This window comes from Furipterus horrens, unplaced genomic scaffold, assembly GCF_987537825.1.
Source record: "Furipterus horrens unplaced genomic scaffold, mFurHor1.1.pri manual_scaffold_3, whole genome shotgun sequence".
Taxonomy (NCBI): domain Eukaryota; kingdom Metazoa; phylum Chordata; class Mammalia; order Chiroptera; family Furipteridae; genus Furipterus; species Furipterus horrens.
The window spans coordinates 19,986,330-20,004,964 of NW_028327173.1; the positions used below are offsets into that span (position 1 = coordinate 19,986,330).

General features: G+C 39.5%; 1 protein-coding gene across 4 annotated transcripts in view; it reads left to right on the forward strand.

Moving 5' to 3' along the window:
- Positions 1 to 18,635, forward strand: part of ZCCHC17 (zinc finger CCHC-type containing 17) — a 42,358-nt gene that overhangs the window by 18,743 nt on the left and 4,980 nt on the right. For all 4 annotated transcript variants that reach the window (XM_090268979.1, XM_090268981.1, XM_090268980.1 and 1 more), the window contains exons 4-7: positions 2,426 to 2,526; positions 3,947 to 4,038; positions 7,933 to 8,033; positions 10,084 to 10,223. In XM_090268979.1, coding sequence (XP_090125105.1) covers positions 2,426 to 2,526; positions 3,947 to 4,038; positions 7,933 to 8,033; positions 10,084 to 10,223 — 434 coding nt within the window. The remainder of the gene's footprint in view (positions 1 to 2,425; positions 2,527 to 3,946; positions 4,039 to 7,932; positions 8,034 to 10,083; positions 10,224 to 18,635) is intronic.

An 18,635-nucleotide genomic window follows, 5' to 3' on the forward strand; every position in this document is an offset into this window, starting at 1 on the left:
TCTTTTTTTATTTTTTATTTTTAACTACGATTTTTCTTTTTAAAGATTTTATTTATTTATTTTTAGAAAGAGGGGAAAGGAGGAAGAAAGAGAGGAAGAAGAGAAACAGCAGTGTGTGGTTGCCTCTTGTGCACCCCCAACTGGGGACCTGGCCTGCAACCCAGGCATGTACCCTGACTAGGAATCGAACCAGCAACCCTTTGGTTCACAGGCTGGCGCTCCATCCTCTGAGCCATACCAGCCAGGGCTAGTCAGAACTCTTAGTGCAAGGCTAGAAACACAATTGAGAAACGAGAAACGTTTTGTTAATTTTGCTGGGGAGTGCAGAATAAATTGAGCTTCCACTAGGGCTGAATCAGAGATTAGTTTACATCTTCAGGGATTTGTCTCTTGATTACTGATGCTCTTCTTTGCTTCTCTCTGGCTGACTTTTGCCACCTGGTGGTAAAGATGGGCATTGTCAGCTTTTTGTAGTTAATAATCCTTACAGAAACCTTGAGAAAGATTATTTGATTTAGCTAATGTCTTGTGTCTGTCCGTGAACCAGTCAATTACCACTTACTGTGGCTAGGGGGATGAAATACCTTGATTGACTAAGCTTGGCCATTAGAGGACTTCAGTGTTTGTTACGAGGATAGAAACTTTGATTCTTAGATAATTCTAGACCAGGAGTCTAAATGACGTACTGTGAGCTTTTGGTGACTTTGCTTTTGTCTTTTTCAGATGAAGAATGATAGGATAAAAGTATCATGTGTCATGTGCCCACAGTAGGGGGTTAGGCCAGCTCCAACCAAATTACATGGACTTATAGAATGTAATGCAGGTGTTCTAGGAAAAGACCTTGGGCAGACAGGAGAAGGGCGTCTGTTGTAAATATGTGACTATGTTATTGTTAAGTTATTTAATAATTACATATTTTAATTATTTTAAAATTTTATTAAATATTTTATCACTCTTGATAGCCTTTGCTAATGGTTTTTAAAAATTTATGGTGGCCCTAGCAATATTTCTTATTTTACTATATTCTCATCAACTTTGGGTATTGTTATTTTCTAAATATTTTGCTAATCTAATAGATTAAAAATTGTACCTTGTTTATATTTTCTTTTGTCACTCAACAGCTATCAAAATTATCTTCTGTAACTGTAATTTGAATAACTGCTTACTCTTGCTTTTGATAGATTTACCATAGTTTACCAAGCTATTTTTCAATTATTTGTCATTTAGGTTATTTTATAATTTTTATTTTTAACCTTTGTAGGTAATAATACTGCAAGTACTTTTTTTTTTAAAGATTTTACTTACTTAATGTAAGCACGGTGTTGCTCAGAGAACCATGAGGAGGTAGCGAGCAGAAGAAAAGAAGTTTATTTGAAGGAATTAGCAAGCGGGGAGGAAGCCGTGCCGCGAATGGCCCGACTCCGGGGTCCTAGGGAAGGAGGGGCTGTTTTATAGGGGGAAGAGAAAGAAACTATTGAATTCAGTCGTTATCTCGCAGCTGTGAGTCTAGGGCTCATCAAGGCCAAACAGAGCTCGGGTTGATGTACCCCACTATCATGGGAAACTCCCAGACAGCTACAGGCGGGCAGGGGAAGGGAGGATGGCGTGGGAACCAAGGCTGTCACTTAATTTTTAGAGAAAGGGGAAGAGAGAGAGAAACATCAATGTGTGAGAAAAACAGCAATTAGTTGCCTGTCACATGCCCCCAGCCAGGGACCTGGCCTGCAACCCAGGCATGTGGCCTGACTGGGAGTCCAACCGGCGACCTTTAGGTTTGAAGGCCAGCACTCAGTTCTCTGAGCTACACCAGCCAGGGCTGTAAGTATTTTTATATGGCTGTAGGTTTTTGCCTCTATGGGGTTTTTCTTTTGGAAGAATTTCAGTGATGATATTTTTGCATCAAAGGTATAAAGAATTTTACCAACTTGTATTTTTACCATATTATATAATATAGTTATTGTATTACATTTTATTAACATTGAGCACTATTTTAAAGAATATTTGTTAGTTTATTATGTATAAAAAGTGACCTCAAATTGTTTTAATGTGCAATTTTAAATCAACGAACATTTTTTTAGTGAATCCCCAACTCCCATCCTCTTCTTTTGTTAAGATTTTATTTTTTAGAGGGAGGTGAAGGGAGGAAGAAAGAGGGAGAGAAACATCAATATGCAAGAGAGGCATCGGTAGGTTGCCTATTGCACACCCCCAACTCAGAACCTGGCCTACAACCCAGGCATATGCCCTGACTGGGAATTGAACCCATAACCTTTTGGTTCTCAGGCTGAAACTCAATCTACTGAGCCATACCAGCCAGGGCCTCAACTTCCATCTCCTTGTTACTTTGTTATTCAGAGTACCCAGACATGGAGTGTAACACCAGACATACCTCCTGCTTTATTGTATTTCTTTTTCTTGTGCTCAGGTCTGGTCCATCGAACTCACATGTCATCCTGTCGTGTGGATAAGCCCTCTGAGATAGTAGATGTTGGAGACAAAGTCTGGGTGAAGCTTATTGGCCGAGAGGTAAAGTTCTGTGCAATGTTCATCTGGTTAGAAAGGATTAAGAAAAGCTGGGATTTTTTGGTATTTCATGATAATGAGTATATGTATATTGTTAACTGTGGCTGAGAATCTTATTTTGAATCCTTCCACCATAATCTGACCTGAATTGAAACCCATCTGGCTCTTCTGCAAACTCGGAGTGGTGTGAACTACAGTCAGTGTGGTGCAACAAATGCACGTTTATAAGCCTTCCCTCCCTGAAGTTTACCCAGATGGTGGATGTGAAGAAAAAACAGAAAAGTAAAGAACCAAAAGGAGAGAAGGAAAATTAATCTATGGGACTAGTCTTTAATAGTCTTTATCACAAATTTTAACGAATTCTTGCTAAGGACACTTCAGTCTGAACTAAAACAAAAAGGACATAGAGTTTACAGTCATTTTTCCTAATCCCTGGCACTGTGCAACATGAAGGAAGTGAGAAAGCTCAGAAGGACCGTAAATCGCGCACTTGAGGGTATGTGGGCTGTGTGTGTGGGTAGACCACGGGAGAAATAGGAACATACACCGAGGCCTGCTCCTCTACCAGAGGATGGCAGGGGAGACAGGCCTGAGAGGTAGTGTTCAATATTTGAGTGCTTAATATGCACTAGGTCAGAGGGATACAAGAGTGAACCAGACAAATGACCCCAGCTGTTACAGAGCTTATATAGAATATACCAGAGGAGACAAAGAGTAAGCAAATTAAAATAATTAAAAATGATTACAAATCATGATAAGTGCTATAATGGGTCGGAACAATATGAGAGGTAGATTTAGATAAAGTGGTCAGGAACACGGGTTATGAGGAGATGGTATGTGAGCTGAGACCTAAAGGAAAAGGAAGTAGTCATGAAAACTTGGGATAAGAATATTCTAGGGAAAGAAAATAGCTGGTGCAAAAACCCTGAAGTGAAGAACGGTTTCCAGTGCTAGAGGAAGCAAAAAAGACCACTGTGGCTAACAACTGTGTTCATATTTATAGGAGCTCTGGACTAGGTCCTAAAGGAGATCTATTTACTGGAGTGTTCTGAAACCCAGTCTGGGTTTATGGGTCTCTTTGTGGGTCTCTACATCGATCATTATGCTGAACTTATCTAGAAGAAACAGCTTTTCTTTGCCGCTCAGTTACTTCGACAGGCCTTGGATTTCTGAGCAACCGTTTTTGTCTTTCCCCCCCAAGAGCGACAAGAATGAGATAAAAACCATTTCCTAAAACTCTTCTGCCACAGGATCTGCCTATTACATTTATTAGTCTCACCAAAGCTCTTAGCGCAGGACCTTGGCCATTAGAGATGTTCAGTGTTTGTTATGATGACAGAAACTTTGATTCTTAGATAATTCTAAACCAGAAGTCTAAGTGATGTACTGTGAACTTTGGTGACTTTGCTTTTGTCTTTTTCAGATGAAAAATGATAGGATAAAAGTATCCCTCTCCATGAAAGTTGTCAACCAAGGGACTGGAAAAGACCTTGACCCCAACAACGTTATCATTGAGTAGGTAAAAAGTTTGGAAAGGCTAAAATTCTACCTCTCCAACCATAGAACGCTGTAATGAATCAGGCTGACCTGGGAACCCTGCCATTAATAGACTGTGATGAGTATAACCTTACGATCTTTGGTTTTTAGAGGTATAAAGTGTTATAGATAACACTTTAGCATGCAAAGCTTCCAGCACAGAAGTGCTGGTTTTGTTTTCTTCGCCTTATTCTTTTTCTGTTTCTGCCCAGTTAGCCAACAAGCATTCCTGAAGTACCTGTTATTTGCTTCTCTCCTAGTACTGGGGCTGAAAAAGGTAGAGACCAGACAGGAAGGTAGGGTAATCTAGGAACTGCTCCAGTAGGGCTTAGATGCCTGTATCTTAGAATGCACTGTATTCTGAACAGTTATTTTCGTTGGCTCTTCTGACCTGTCATTCAGGAGTGGAAGATTTTTTGTTTATGTAGGATAATGTCTGGTGATTGGAATTTACCATCTCTCTTAAAGTATTTCAATCCACTGAGCCACACCAGCCAGGGCTGGAAACCCTGTGTTTATTGTTCTCAGTGAAATGACTTTGGCTATGAAGGAATTTTACCTAAAAGGAAGGGAAATGATATTTATTGAATACATACAATGTGCTAGGCATTGTGCAAATCGGTTTATGTACATTAGTGCATCTGATACTCATAACAACCTGCAAAGACTAGGTGTTCTCTAGTTTCTAGCTTGATTTGATGCTGGCTAATAATTTGCCTGTAATTATATAACAAATTATAGTGAGTTAAAATCTTTATTCTCAGTCCCTCTGACATTAAAGCTAATGCCCTTTTCACCACGTGATGCTTCTAGCTGTTGCATGTGACTTACCGAGTTTTTCATATTTCTGTCCTTTAGTCTCTATAAATATTGACATGTTTGTAGGGCTGATTATTGACAAAACACTTTTCATTTATAGTAGAAATCTTTTATAACTCAGCTCAGAAATGCTCTTTAATTCTGACCTTTACCAGTTGCATTGCAATAAATTGCTTCTGTTCCAAAATAATTCTGTGATATACAGACTCATTAAAAAGAAGTGAAATTTTCCAGAGCCACCCTTGTAAGAGTAAAATACAAAAACAAGTAAGATAAAAGAGCTACTTCTCTTTCTCAAAACAAGCGTAGGAAAGGGAAAGCGCTCCTTGGGTCTATGCTGGTTATGTTTCCATGTATAGGGTATTTCCAGTAATAACCAAGGGGCTGAGCAGTAACTTTTGTGTAACTATTTCTAGAGCTGCATCCAGGAAAGAAGCATGGCATAGTGGAATGATGACAGGTTTTAGAGTTAGGCTCGAATCAGAAAGAGTCCTAATTCTACCCCAGAGTAGTATATGACTTTGAGCAGATTACCTTGTTTCCCTGAACCCTAACTTCTTCACTGTAAAATGGAGGTAATGATACCTACATCTCAGAAATGATAGAATGATTTAAAGAAAATCTTGTTAGTAAAGACCTAGCTTATTGTCTAATCTATAATAGAAATCTAATTTATAATAGCTCCTTGTAGTTATTGTTTTATGTCTCTTTGTTTTTCTTCTAATATCTGAGATTATCTTACCTTTTCTTTTGAAAGAATATATAAGGCCATGAGAACAAGAGCCACATCTTAACTTTCTTTTATATATATACTCTATATTTTATATATAACATTGTCAGAACTTAAGTCATATGCTTGTTTGTATTGTCGGAGTGGGTAGCCACTAGTCACATACAGCTATTTAAATGTAAGTTAATTAAAATTAAATAAAATTTAATATCCAACTCCTCAGTCATTAACCATATTTGAAGTGCTCAGTGGCTGCAGATATAAATAGTAAATAGTACAGACATAACTTAATAGAACATTTCCATTATTTCATTCTATTGGATATGGTGAGCTAGACAGTGTACTCCCCGCTTAGATACAGAGAAGAATAAGACATAGACTTTACATTTGAAGTCCTATACATGGTATAGAAGATGAGGCAAAACGAAAAGTCTTAACAAAATAAAATTAATTATAAACCCGGCCTGTGGTAAAAGGGAGCATTTTTATAGAAGACATAATATTTTAGCTGAATTTTAAGACTGGCCAGAACAAGAATATGAAATATCTTTGCCCGCTCCATTTCCTCTCCTGAGCCTGCATATCCCATGAAAATGCTGGCTAAGCTTTGTTCTGATTTGATATTGTCATCCTGCATTTCTCAGGGTAATGTGACTCTTTCAGCAGAATTTTTCTCTGTTTTTTGTTAGACTCCATAGAGACTCAACAAATGGTTGGAAAATCTTAGGTATAATCAGAGTTTAAAGGTAAAGAGATTCAGGTAAAGAAAAAATATTTTAGGTGAAAACCAAAGGAATTTCAACAAACACTTATTGATGATCATTGCTTGCCATGCCTTGGGCTAAGGTGCCAGGAAAACAAGCCCAGGTAAAATATTGTGAAAAGGCTCGTGATCTAGAGAAGAAATATAAATATATGGTGCAAGCAAGTGTGATATGTGCTAAGATTGAAGTGTGTATAGGATACAGTTAGAGTCTGAAAGAGAGTGACTAAGTAGATACTCTTCAATTAAACATATTCTGAGTACCTTCTCTGTGCAGGTATCATGTGTTACGGTAAAGGTAAAAATAAGAGCTGAGATAACTGGGGCGCTTAGGCTCTGCTGGTAGGATCATAATTGTTCAACACACTGTAAAACTGTCTGGCAGTGTCTGCTAAAGCTGGTGCCCTGCAACCTAGTAGTTCCACTCCTACCAGGAGCCAGGCATTTCCTTATAGAAATGCATATAGTGTATATATGTTCACTGAAAGACATGTGCTATAACAAAGTTCATAGAAGCACTGTTCGTAATAGAAATTACTCACATACTTTGCATCAACAGCAAAATACGGCAAGTTAGCACAAACTGCACACAACAACGTGGATGATCTCATAAACAAATGAAAAAAACCAGACACAGAGGGGTCCATATTTTATGATCCCATTTATATAATTTACAAAAATAGGTAAAACTAATCTGTGTTGTTAGAAATCACAATAGTGGTTACCCCTGAGGGAGACATGGTAACTAGAGGGGCTTCTGAGGTGCTGCTAATGTTCTGATTCTTTATCTGAGTACTGGTTACTTGGGTATGTTCAAATTGTGAAAATCAGTCAAGCTGTATGTTACAAACACTTTATATATATTATACCCTGGTCAAAAGCTTAGAATTTTTAAATGTGCTGTGGGAATGTGAAACAAAGAGATTGATTCTGGCTGAGGGGCTCAGGGAAAAAGACTTGGTAGAAGGAGAGGCAATAATTCAGCTGAGCCTTGCAGTGTTTGGGTGTAGTGAGGTAGTGAAGTGGGAGTAAAGAGGAGAAGCAGAGCATTTCAGAGAGAGAGAACCACGTGAGCAAAAGCAGTGAACCATCTGGAGAAGGCAAAATAAGTCTGGTTTGGCGAGAGCATATTGTACAGGTAAATATGAGGCTGGAAAAGTAAGTTAAAGGCAGACAGACTATGAAAGGACTCGAATGCCAAGGTAAGGAATTTGGACTTGATTTTCCAGGAAGTCTTTGAAGGTCTTTTCAACCCAGGAGTGACCTTGTAAGGGTTGTAGGGGACTTAGCAAGGTAAGTAATTATGTCTTTACTCTCTGTGCATCAGTGAGATGAAGTCCAGTTTTATTCATAATTGTTAATTCAGAGCCCTGTCCTGAATGAAAAAACTGTTTCACGCCGTTGCTTTTCTTGTCCATCTTCTTACGCCCAATGCTTTTCCTTCTTTCTTCCTTCTACCTGCCAAAAGCAAAACAAAAAGCCAACATACAGCATTACCTTGTAGTATCTCTGGCTATATCTCTTAAGGGAGCCAACAGACACAGTATCCTTTTCATTACAGGCAAGAAGAGAGGCGGAGGCGGTCCTTCCAGGATTACACTGGCCAGAAGATCACCCTCGAGGCCGTCCTGAACACTACCTGCAAGAAGTGTGGCTGTAAAGGTAAGGCAAAGCCTCTGCTATTTCAGTCTTCCTCTCCTTGTAGACAGACCCTTTCCTGGATGAGCAGCTTAGTGAGTTTAATTCACCCTGTTTTTAAGCCAAGTGATGGCTTATGCTGTTATTCCAGCTAGACTTACATCAGAGTTCATGGCTTGCTATTTTTTCTGTATGCTGACTTGCTGCTGGTCCTGGTACATACACTATCACCACCTCTCCCCCGACCTCTGCAGCTGACGCCTTACCTGGGCAAGGCCCCAGGTACTATGCCAGGAAGGTAAGAGTATTGGATTATGATTAACACTCTAAATTTTGTCTCCAAGAACCATTATTGTCCCGCTCCAAGAATTAAGCAGCCTCGAAATATATTCTTTAAGGATCCAAGTTAAACCCTTTCTTGCTCATCTCTTTTAACTTCAGAGTTTTGAATACGATATCTTTTTAATAATAAAGAACATACACTAGTCATTTCCTTTTAGCTCTGTTTCCTCAGGTTTCCTCTAGTCTTACTCAAATATTAAAGGGCTCTTTCAGCCTGACTTCCTTGTTGGAGCTATAATGAGAGGAATTGCCAACTTCTCCTTTTCAGAGTGACCTCAATTTATCACCACTTCTCCCTAGCCTTCCATCTACCTACCTTGTTGATTTTTCTACAATGACTGATAGCATACTTTGTGCTCAGGTTGAGGTTGTGGAATTTAAGCCCCTATTTATCATTAATGTAGAGGGAGGAAGGGAAAATAAAAATGAGAGAAAGAGCCCTGGCTGGTGTGGCTCAGTGGACTGAGTGGCCAGCCCGTGAACCTAAAGGTTGTCCATTTGATTCCTGGTCAGGGCACATGCCTGGGTTGCAGGCTAGGTCCCTGGTTGGGGGTGTGCAAGAGGCAACAGATCTATGTTTCTCTCACACATCAATGTTTTCCTCTCTTTCTCTCTCTCTTCCCCCTCTCTAAAAATAAATAAAGTCTTAAAAAAAAAAAAACAACCATAAACATGTCATTAAAAAATAAATAAAAAGAAAAAAAGATTGAGACAGAATACCTCCTTAGGGGAATTGTGGGAGCATTCCATATATTTGGAAAATTCTATGGTGTATTCCTCTTCCAGGCACCATCGAGCTTCTGGATTCTGAGTTACAAAGTAGTTTACATATTGCTTTTGATGATTTTATCTAATTCCCTGTGCCCCTGAGATAGGATCTACAATAAGCTCCGACAAAACCAACTGTATAGCATCTGTTAAAGGGGCCCTCGATAGCACTGTAGGCTCAGGGAGGGTGGGGTCTTAGCCTTTTACTTGTCCACCAGGTGTTACACGAGGCAGAGAAGAATAATGGGAGATGGAATTTAGGTCAGTCAGCAAAGGCTGGGTCAAAGGTGGTTGGTTTTGGCAGAACAGAAAGAGTGCAGGTCAGAGAGGCACAAGACCCCAGGAAAGTTTTAGCTCTGCTGCTGTCTGTGTGACCTTGAGCTTTTGTCTACTCTGGGCCTTCATATCCTCTGCAAATGCAGTGTTGGATTTGATGATCTCTAGGGCCCTTGCCAGACCTGACAGTCTGTGAGTCTTGAGTGCCTGCAGGTGACTGTGCCTGTCTCTCTGTGTGTTCGCTTGGATGCTGCCTTCCTGCCAGCTGCCTAAGAGCCGTCTTCCTTTAGGGCCTTGGCCTGTCACTTGGCTCCCTCTGCTAAGCATTCTGCTCTCTGGAGCAGCCTTTTGTTATCAGGAATAAGTTCCAAATAGATCTTTAAAAATTACTGAGCTTCGTTGCTAACAGGGGGCAGCACCAGCCTGCATCCTCATATCCTCTGCCATTTCCGAAGCAGTGCCAGTGTCTCCCACAGCTTTAGGACCAGCTGCTAGTCTGGCTCTGGCTGAGTGAGCAGAGCCTTCTGGAGGTAACAGAAAGTCCGCTCTGAATCCAATCGCTGCTCTCAATGAACCTAATAATAGCTGCTGAACTGTCTAGCCCCTTCCAGGAGTCCCTGGGGAAGATCCACCTGCTAAGAGGAAAAGCTGATTCTTCCCTCTCTACCTTTTTGCTTCTCTTCTGCAGGCCACTTTGCGAAGGATTGTTTCATGCAGCCAGGTGGGACCAAATACTCTCTGATACCTGATGAAGATGAGAAGGAAGAGGCAAAGTCTGCAGAGTCTGAGAAGCCTGACCCCACAAAGAATTCTAGAAAAAGAAAGAAGGTGAGTGTTACCTGCTTTTGTTTTGTGTATCATATTTTTTTTGTTTTTTTTTTAAATGAAAATGTACTTCTTGCAGAAATGTTAGAAATACCGAAAAACCTAAAGAATATTAGGATCTCCTGTAATCTTCCTATCCAGGGAAACTCTTATACTATTTTTGGCATATTGTAATATTTTTTCTAGATAATAATTAATATGTATACACATGTACAAATGATACTACATATAAACATAAAATTATGGTCATACCAGGTATAGTTGATATGCTACTCTTTTCATTATACTTATCAAAAGCATTTTCTAGTATCCATAAGTGTTCTTCAAAAACTTGATTTAAGAGCAGCATATGGTATTCTGCCCTATGGCTGTATGATGTTTTATTTAATAATTTTTTATTGTTGGATATTTTTTATTACTTCCAACCTAAATTTTGGCCACATGTCTTACTGTTTTCTTTGGGTAAGTGTTTTGTCTTAATGAGTTTTGTCTCCTATCTACTACTTACAGCAAAAGAATGAATAAAACAGACATTGTGGTGCAGAAAAACGGTACATTTGTAATTTGTTGCATACTACACAGAGGAAATGGGAAAAAACTATGCTCTAGTTTGGTCAGGAAATAGTGGTTCTTATGTTGTATAGTATTTTTGTAATTGTCACCAGTTATTAAACTTGGGGGTTTTGTTTTATTTAAAGCTTCAGCAAACTTTTGTTGCAGTCAACTTGTTCCAGGCACTGCAAGCCTAGGAATACAAATATTGTGATAAAATCCTTGCCCTCAGTGGGCACTATCTACAAATTAAGTATTATCTCCATTTTATAGGTGAAAGGCCTATTTTACCATTATAAGATAATTAACCAAGTACATGAATAATAATTTATTGATCTGTGTATTCTCTCCCTAAGTATATGAATAATAATTTATTGATCTGTGTATTCTCTCCCTGGGCGGTCACATCCTTTCTAGGACTTGAGCTGCCTTGGTGACTTTCACATCTCTAATTAGTATCCCGCTGGTACCTCAAACTTGGACTTGGCATCCATTAGGCATAGGTTTGAGGCCCTGCTGTGCCACTTACCAGCTATGTAACTTTGGGCTCTGTAACTTCAGGTCCTTAATTGTCAAAGTGGGATTGTTCTGGTCTTTGATGACAGTGTTCCTAGCACAGGGTTACATACCCAGCCCTCAATAATAGATGTAAAGCACTGACAAATAAGTGCTTAATTAATGTGGGCGGTCGTGGCCATCATTCTCTCTTCTGTAGCCCTCCTCTCTACCTATACACACACACTCACTGCCACGCCCACCACCATAAAACAACAACCAAAACTCTTGTTTCTAGCTTTCAGTCTTGCATTACTTGTTTAAATGACAGCAATAGTCTGTCAGTCTCCTAAGAAAGAAACCAATATATCATTTGTTTTCTTCTCCTTTCCATCCCACGTCTGGTCAGTCACCAAGTTCTATTTATTGGTGGAATCTTTTAAGTATCTCAATTATATTTCTTCTACTCCCTCTGTTACTATGCATTTCACCCCTCACATCTCTCACATTCAGTCTTGAACTAGCCTAGGGAGCTTTTAAAAATGCATATTTGTCCCTTATCTCTTGCTGTCGAGTTCACAGGGCTGGCTTGGGTATGGGCATCTGGCTTTTGTTTAAAGCACCTTCTTTGCTTCACTGCTTGATTCTCTTCATTATCATGATTTTTCACCCTCTGCTTTAACTGTGAATGTTGGAGTGCTCTGAGACTGTCTCATGACTTCCTTCTCCTCTCTGGCTGCCTTCCCTGTAGGTAATCTCTTCCTTTCTATAGTTTTGAGTATGATTTATATGTGAACAGTCCCCAAATGTATTTGTATCCTTTTAAATTTTTTTCTATCTGTAATTTTATCCCTCACTTTTTCTCTGAAACTTTAGATTTAGATATTCGACTGCCCATTTGACATCTTCGATTGTTGAGTCAGCATCAAGCTTAACATACCCCAAATTTTAAAAAACTTTCTACCCAAAGCTGCTCCTTTGGCATTCTGCCCTCAGTGAAAAGATCACCATTCACCCAGTTGCTTAAGCCAGCATCTGCAACCTTTGGGTATAGTGTTTGTTTGTTTTTTAATTGTGGTAAAATATAAATAACATATTTTAGCATCTTAACCATTTTGAAGTAGGCATTCTTTGATATTAAGTAAATTCATATTGTTGTGCAGTCAATACCACCATTTATTTCTAGAACTCTTTTCATCTTGCAGAATTGAAAGTCTGTACCCATTAAATAATAACTCCTTATTCTCCCCTCCCCCAGCCCCCAGTAACCACCATTCTGCCTTCTGTCTCCGTGGTTTAAACTTCTCTAGGAACCTCATTAAGTTGAATCATATGCAGTATTTGTCTTTTTGTGCCTGGCTTGTTTGACTTAGTATAATGTCCTCAGGGTTCATCCATGTTATAGCATGTGTCAGAATTTCCTTTCTTTTTAAGACTGAATAATACTACATTGTATGTATAAACTATATTTTACTTATTCATTCATTCATTGCTGACACTTGTGTTGCCTCCACATTTTGGCTTTTGTGACTAATGCTGCTGTGAACATAGTTACACAAATATTTTTTTTGAGACCCTGCTTTCAATTCCTTTCGGGATATTTCCAGAAGTGGAGTTGCTTGATCATACATGGTGATCCTATTTTAATTTTCTATTTTTTTGAGGAATCACCGTATTGGTTTTTTTTTTTTTTTTCAGTAACTGCACCATTTCACATTCCTACCAACAGTGCAAAGGGCTCCAAGAGTGTAGTGTTTTATGATCGTCAGTTAGGTGAAAGTGGGTGGTGGTGGTGTTTGGTCATTCAGTTCTTTCATGTCTTTTCTAATTCCCCAAAGAGTGTTGTTAAGGTACCAATCAGGCCCTCGCTGGTGTGGCTCAGGAGACTGAGCGCCGACCTGCAAACCGAGAGGTTGCTGCTTTGATCCCGTCAGGGCACACGCTCGGTTGCGGGCCAGGTCCCCAGTTGAGGGTGTGCAAGAGGCAACCGATTAATGTTCCTCTTACACATCAGTGTTTCTCTCCCCCTCTTTCTCCCTCCCTTCTCCTCTCTCTGAAAATAAATAAATAAAATCTTAAAGAAGAAAAAAAGATATCCAATTAGACCATGTCTCTTCCTGTTAAAAATTCTTCAATGATTGCCCATTGTACTTACAATAAAATCAAGAATGTCTCCTGTGAAAACAACCTGTCTAACCCTATTCATTTTCAGCTACTGCTGTTAGGAGGCAGTAAATTATATTTAGCTAAAACATTGTTTATCTTTTTTATGGATTTATTTTTATAGTCACCTTCTACATATGGCAAGGGATGCAGATTTTCTATTTATAGTTGTGTTACAAAGTTTCCCTTTTAAGAAAAACTTTTTAAAGTAAGAAGAAAAGTAAATTTTAAGTAAACAAGTAGTGCGTTATAAATACATGGAGTAAAAATTGTGGCAGTATTATAAGAATAACTGACACTTGGAAAACACAGATTCAGTAGGGGTATTATTTTAGTTTGGTACTGTTATCCTGTAAACCAAAGACATAGAAATTAGCAAAACCTTTAGCATTGCCAGATTTGGCCTTGTTCCTTCACAGAGGCAACCCTGGACCCACCCAAATAAATTGCTTTATTTATTTATTTAATTTATTTATTGAGAGGGGAAGGGAAGGAGGGAGAGAGAGAGGGAGAGAGAACATTGATAGGTCCTCTCTCATATGAGCCCTGGAACAGAATCTGCAACCCAAGCACGTGCCCTAACCGGGAATCCTGGTAACCCTTACACTTTGGCAAATGACGCTCAACCAAGAATCACACCCATGCTTTATTTTATTTTTTTAAAGATTTTGCTTATTTTTATTTTTAGAGAGAGGGAGGGAGGGAGAAAGAGAGGAAGAGAAACATTGATGTGCAAGACAAATATAGATCGGTTGCCTCTTGCATACCCCCAGCTAGGAACCTGGTCTGCAACCCAGGCATGCCTGACTAGGAATCGAAACAGCATCCTTTCAGTCCACAGGCCAGCATTCAATCCATTGAGCCACAGCAGCCAGAGCTATTTTTTAAAATACTTTTGTATATATGAACTTCTAACTCATGAATCCTCTTTGTTTAAAAAGTGTTTTAGGGAGCTGAAACCATTCAAACTTCCCCCTTGATGTCCACTGTTTCTCCCCGGATATCATCTAGGATTATTATCTTATTACTTCATTATAAATATCTTTATTATCTTTTATGTCTTGTATTTGTTTAGTACTTAGTTTATAAAATGTTTTTTTTATTTTGTTTTACCCTTATACAATTCTATGAAGTAGAGTAAGTATTAATATCGCACAGTTTTACGTATAGGAAAATGGAGATTAAGAGAAATGTCTCACCTGAAGTCACACAAAACTATAAGAGATTGTGCAGAAATAGGAACCCAGGTCTTCAGATTACTAACCCAATATTCTTTTTTTGTTTTGTCCTGTGTTAAAATGATTTTTAGAGAGAGAAGGGGAGAAAGAGAAACATCAATTTGTTGTTCCACTTATTTATGCATTCATTGGTTGCTTCCTGTAATGTGCCCTGACTAGAGATTGAACCTGCAACCTTACGTATCAGGGACAATACTCTAACCAACTGAGCTACCTGGCCAGGGCCTCAGTATTCTCTTCAATATACCACACTTCAACCATTAATTCCTTTAGCTCTTTAGTTACGAATTTACTGAGCAAATATGTATTGAGCGTCTCATACAAGTCTGTTGTGTATTGTGTTAGGTGCTTGAGTTATCAGGACTCATAGGGCTTATTTTTGCTAGTTTTTTGCCCTGTTACCAGCTACCCTTAGCAACCATTTGATGTTATCTTTATTTTATTTTTTATTTTTAAAAATTCTCACCCAAGGATATGTTTATTGATTTTAGAGAAGGGGGAAGGGAGCAAGAAAGAGGCGGGGGGGGAAGGGGACATTGACACAAGAGAGAAAAATCTATCGGTTGCCTCCTGTGCGTGCCCTGACTTGAAATCAAACCTGTAACCTTTTGGTGCTCCAACCAACTGAGCCACCCAGCCAGGGCTGATGTTTACTTTTATCTATTTCTGTTCACAACCATAAATCAAGATTCTAGGCCTCCTGTTTTCTTTACACTCTAAATTTTTTATTCCAACAGGAGGGAGGCTTTCCTTATGAGTAAAAACTTCTACCTGAGAAGGATATTTTGGAGTGTGTAGGAGTGGCAGATTTGGTTGCCCGTTCTATCACGAATTGACTGTGGGAGCCACATATGGAAACAAGTAGTTCAGCTGAAGGGAAATGCCTTCCGCAGTCCATGTTGCTGAATAGGATTGTGGGTAGCAGGAATGCATAGTGTGTGGAAGGCATATATAATGGACAACTCACAATGAAATAAAGGTCATACATAGCACCTACCCTCAAACATAAGGGGAACAGTAATCAGTCAAAGTATACCTGGTGGCAAAAGACAAAAGCTCACTTCAAGAAGGTTATTGGAGCTCAAAGAAATCCAGTGATAGGAAGTGAAATATAGCTGGGCCCTCCAGAACTGGAATCAGAAAGGAACAGGCTATTGGGGTCTCATATTTGCTTCTTCACGTGACTGCTTCATTGTCCCACTTATTTCTGCAGACTGGTGGAAGGAATGCCTTATGTAAAGACTCTAAGGCAGGAGAAGGTGCTATGCATATTGGGGAAACAAGAAATGGCCCAGGATAAAGAAAGGATGTCACCTATTCCAAATAATGCCTGGCACTAGGCATGCCCTAAACACCTCTGAATAGATAGATTCCATAATCTTTGCTGTCTCTAGCTCCTTAGGTTCCATTGCTCAGTGAGATCTGCCCTCAGTTTGGCAGTATTACCTACTGCTGTTGGTAGGTAAGAATGAAAGGAGCAGGGACAGGAGTAAGAGATCTTCTAGGCCTGAGCCCCCCAATTCTTTTTATCAAGTATGCAAGTATTGTATGTATGCCCTTGGCCAAAAATCTAGCATGTGTAGGTTTAGTTCTGTGTACCTGTTTGGTACCAACACAATTTTTGTCTGGAAATTGTAAGTCATTTTTGTTGGACATAATTATAACAAGAGGAAACTATTGCAAATGGAAATGGGATATGAAGTGGTTGGCCAAATAGGAATACAGGGTTTTGTCATGAAGCCCTGGATAATTTTTCTGAGAACCTGTGGTCTGTGCTTTGCTGGCCTCTTTCACTTATCATATACCATCACGTGTCTGTCTGAGTCAGTGCTGTATTATGAGGAAGCATATGCTTCAGGATCAGGCTGTCTACTGATTATAGTGAAGTTTAGCTATATTTGATCCAGAATATAATTTTCTCCTTTTGATATGGCTACTATAATTACTTTCTGCTGGACTATATATAGGAGAACAGACATAGGAATGTCATCTCTTAGCTGCAGTGCTGGCTCTATCCTGTTGTCCAGAGAGCCTGTCTGAGAGAGAGGGACGGGGGTAGAGAGAGTGTGTGTAATTGCCAGTCCTGGGCCATTTGCTTGAGCACAGAGAGTTGTCCAGTATAGTCTGTGCAAAAGCCTTCATTCAGTGATTCCCCTTCTATGGAATAAAGTCTGAGTTCCTTTAAGACTTTTAACAATCTAAAAAAAAAAGGACTCCATAATCTGTCTTAACTTCCCAACATCATCTCTCACAGTCCCTTCCCACAAACACTGTATTCTAATCTGATTCATTAAAAGAGTGTCTGCTGTGTGCTAAGCTCTGTTCCAGTTATTGCAGGTACGATAGTGAACAAAACAGGTAAAATCCCTATCTTCGTGTGCCTACATTCTAATGGGGTCACAGACAATAAACTGGTAAACAAAATACAAAGTAAGTTTTATGGAGGAAAATTAATTTGGTTCGAGACCTAGGGAGTACTGGTTTGGAGACAGGTGGGTAAGTGATTTGACATTTTAGTTAGGGTGGTAAGGGCAGGCCTTTCTCATAAAACATCATTTGAGTGGATATTTGAAGGAAGTGAGAAAGCAAGCTATTCCTAAGTGGAGAGAAAACATTGCAGCAAGTACAATAGTCGGATGTTGGGAGTGACCTTGGCATGTTTAAGGAACGGTAAGGAGGCGGGCATAGCTGAAGTGAAGTGAGTACGAGAGGAAGTTAGAGGAAACCCTGGGCTGTCTAGGAGACTATGAGGAAGGACTTCAGCTTTCACTTAGGGTAAGATGGATGTCATTAGAGCTGTTGACTAGAGGGATAGCGTATTGTGAATTACCTTTTAAGAAAATTAATTTGGCTGCTGTATGTGAACTAGATGGGTAGAAAGCAAGGGTAGAAGCAGTTAATGGCCAATGTTAATAATCCAGGTGAGATGGTGGTGGCTTAGACTAGAATGATAGTGGAGGGAGTGGTAAGAAGTGAATTGAAGCGTGGCTCTATTTTGAAGGTAGAGCTGACAGAGTGATTGTTAAGTAATTGGATACGAGGTAGGAAAGAGATGACTGAGGAAGATTTGAGTTAAGAGAAGGAATGCCGAAGTATGGGAGTCGGGGTTAGTTTTGAGTTGCTATCTATGAAGATGGGAAAGAAAGCTGGAAGGGAATAGCTTTGGGAGAGGGCAGGGCGTAGGAGTTGAGATGCCTGTCAGAGATCCACATGGAGGTGTAGAGTAGCCAGTTGGATGTATAGTTCAGAGTTAAAGGAAAGGCCCAGGTAAGAGAATATAGTCAATAATAATGTAACAACTTTGTATGGTGACAGAGGGTAACTAGGCTTATCATGGGTTATTATTTTGTAATGTATATAAATATTGAATCACTATATTGTACATCTCAAACTAATATAATATTGTAAGTCAATTATATTTTGCTTAAAAAAAGAGACATAAATTTGGGAATCATCTACCCGTAGATGGTATTTAGTTCATATATGAAATCACCTGGAGAGTAAATACAGGGAAAAGAAGGTGTTTGAGGACTTGAGCCCCAGAGTGTTCCAACTTTTAGAGATTATGGAGATGAGGGTGCACCAGCAAAGAAGACTGAAAAGGAGCAGCCAGGGAAGTCGGCAGAAAAGTAAGAGAATGTGGTGGAAGTGAAGCGAGGAAAGCGTTGTAACGAAGACGGACTGTGTCGAAAACAGCTGATCAGGGAAATGACGCCCAAGAATTGACCATGGACTTGGCCATGTGGAGGTCATTGGTAACTTTGGCAGAAGCTGTCTTAGTAGAGTGGTGGGGTAACAACCTGGTTAAAATTGTTCAGGAGAGTGTTTGTTTGTTGTTTAGAAATGAGCCAGTAAAGAGGGGAAAATTGATACAAAAGAGAGGGGACAATTCCTGGATGGATGGTGAGTAGGAGAGAAGGGATGGGACCCAGTGCATAATTAATAAGCCGCACAGGATAATTTGTCA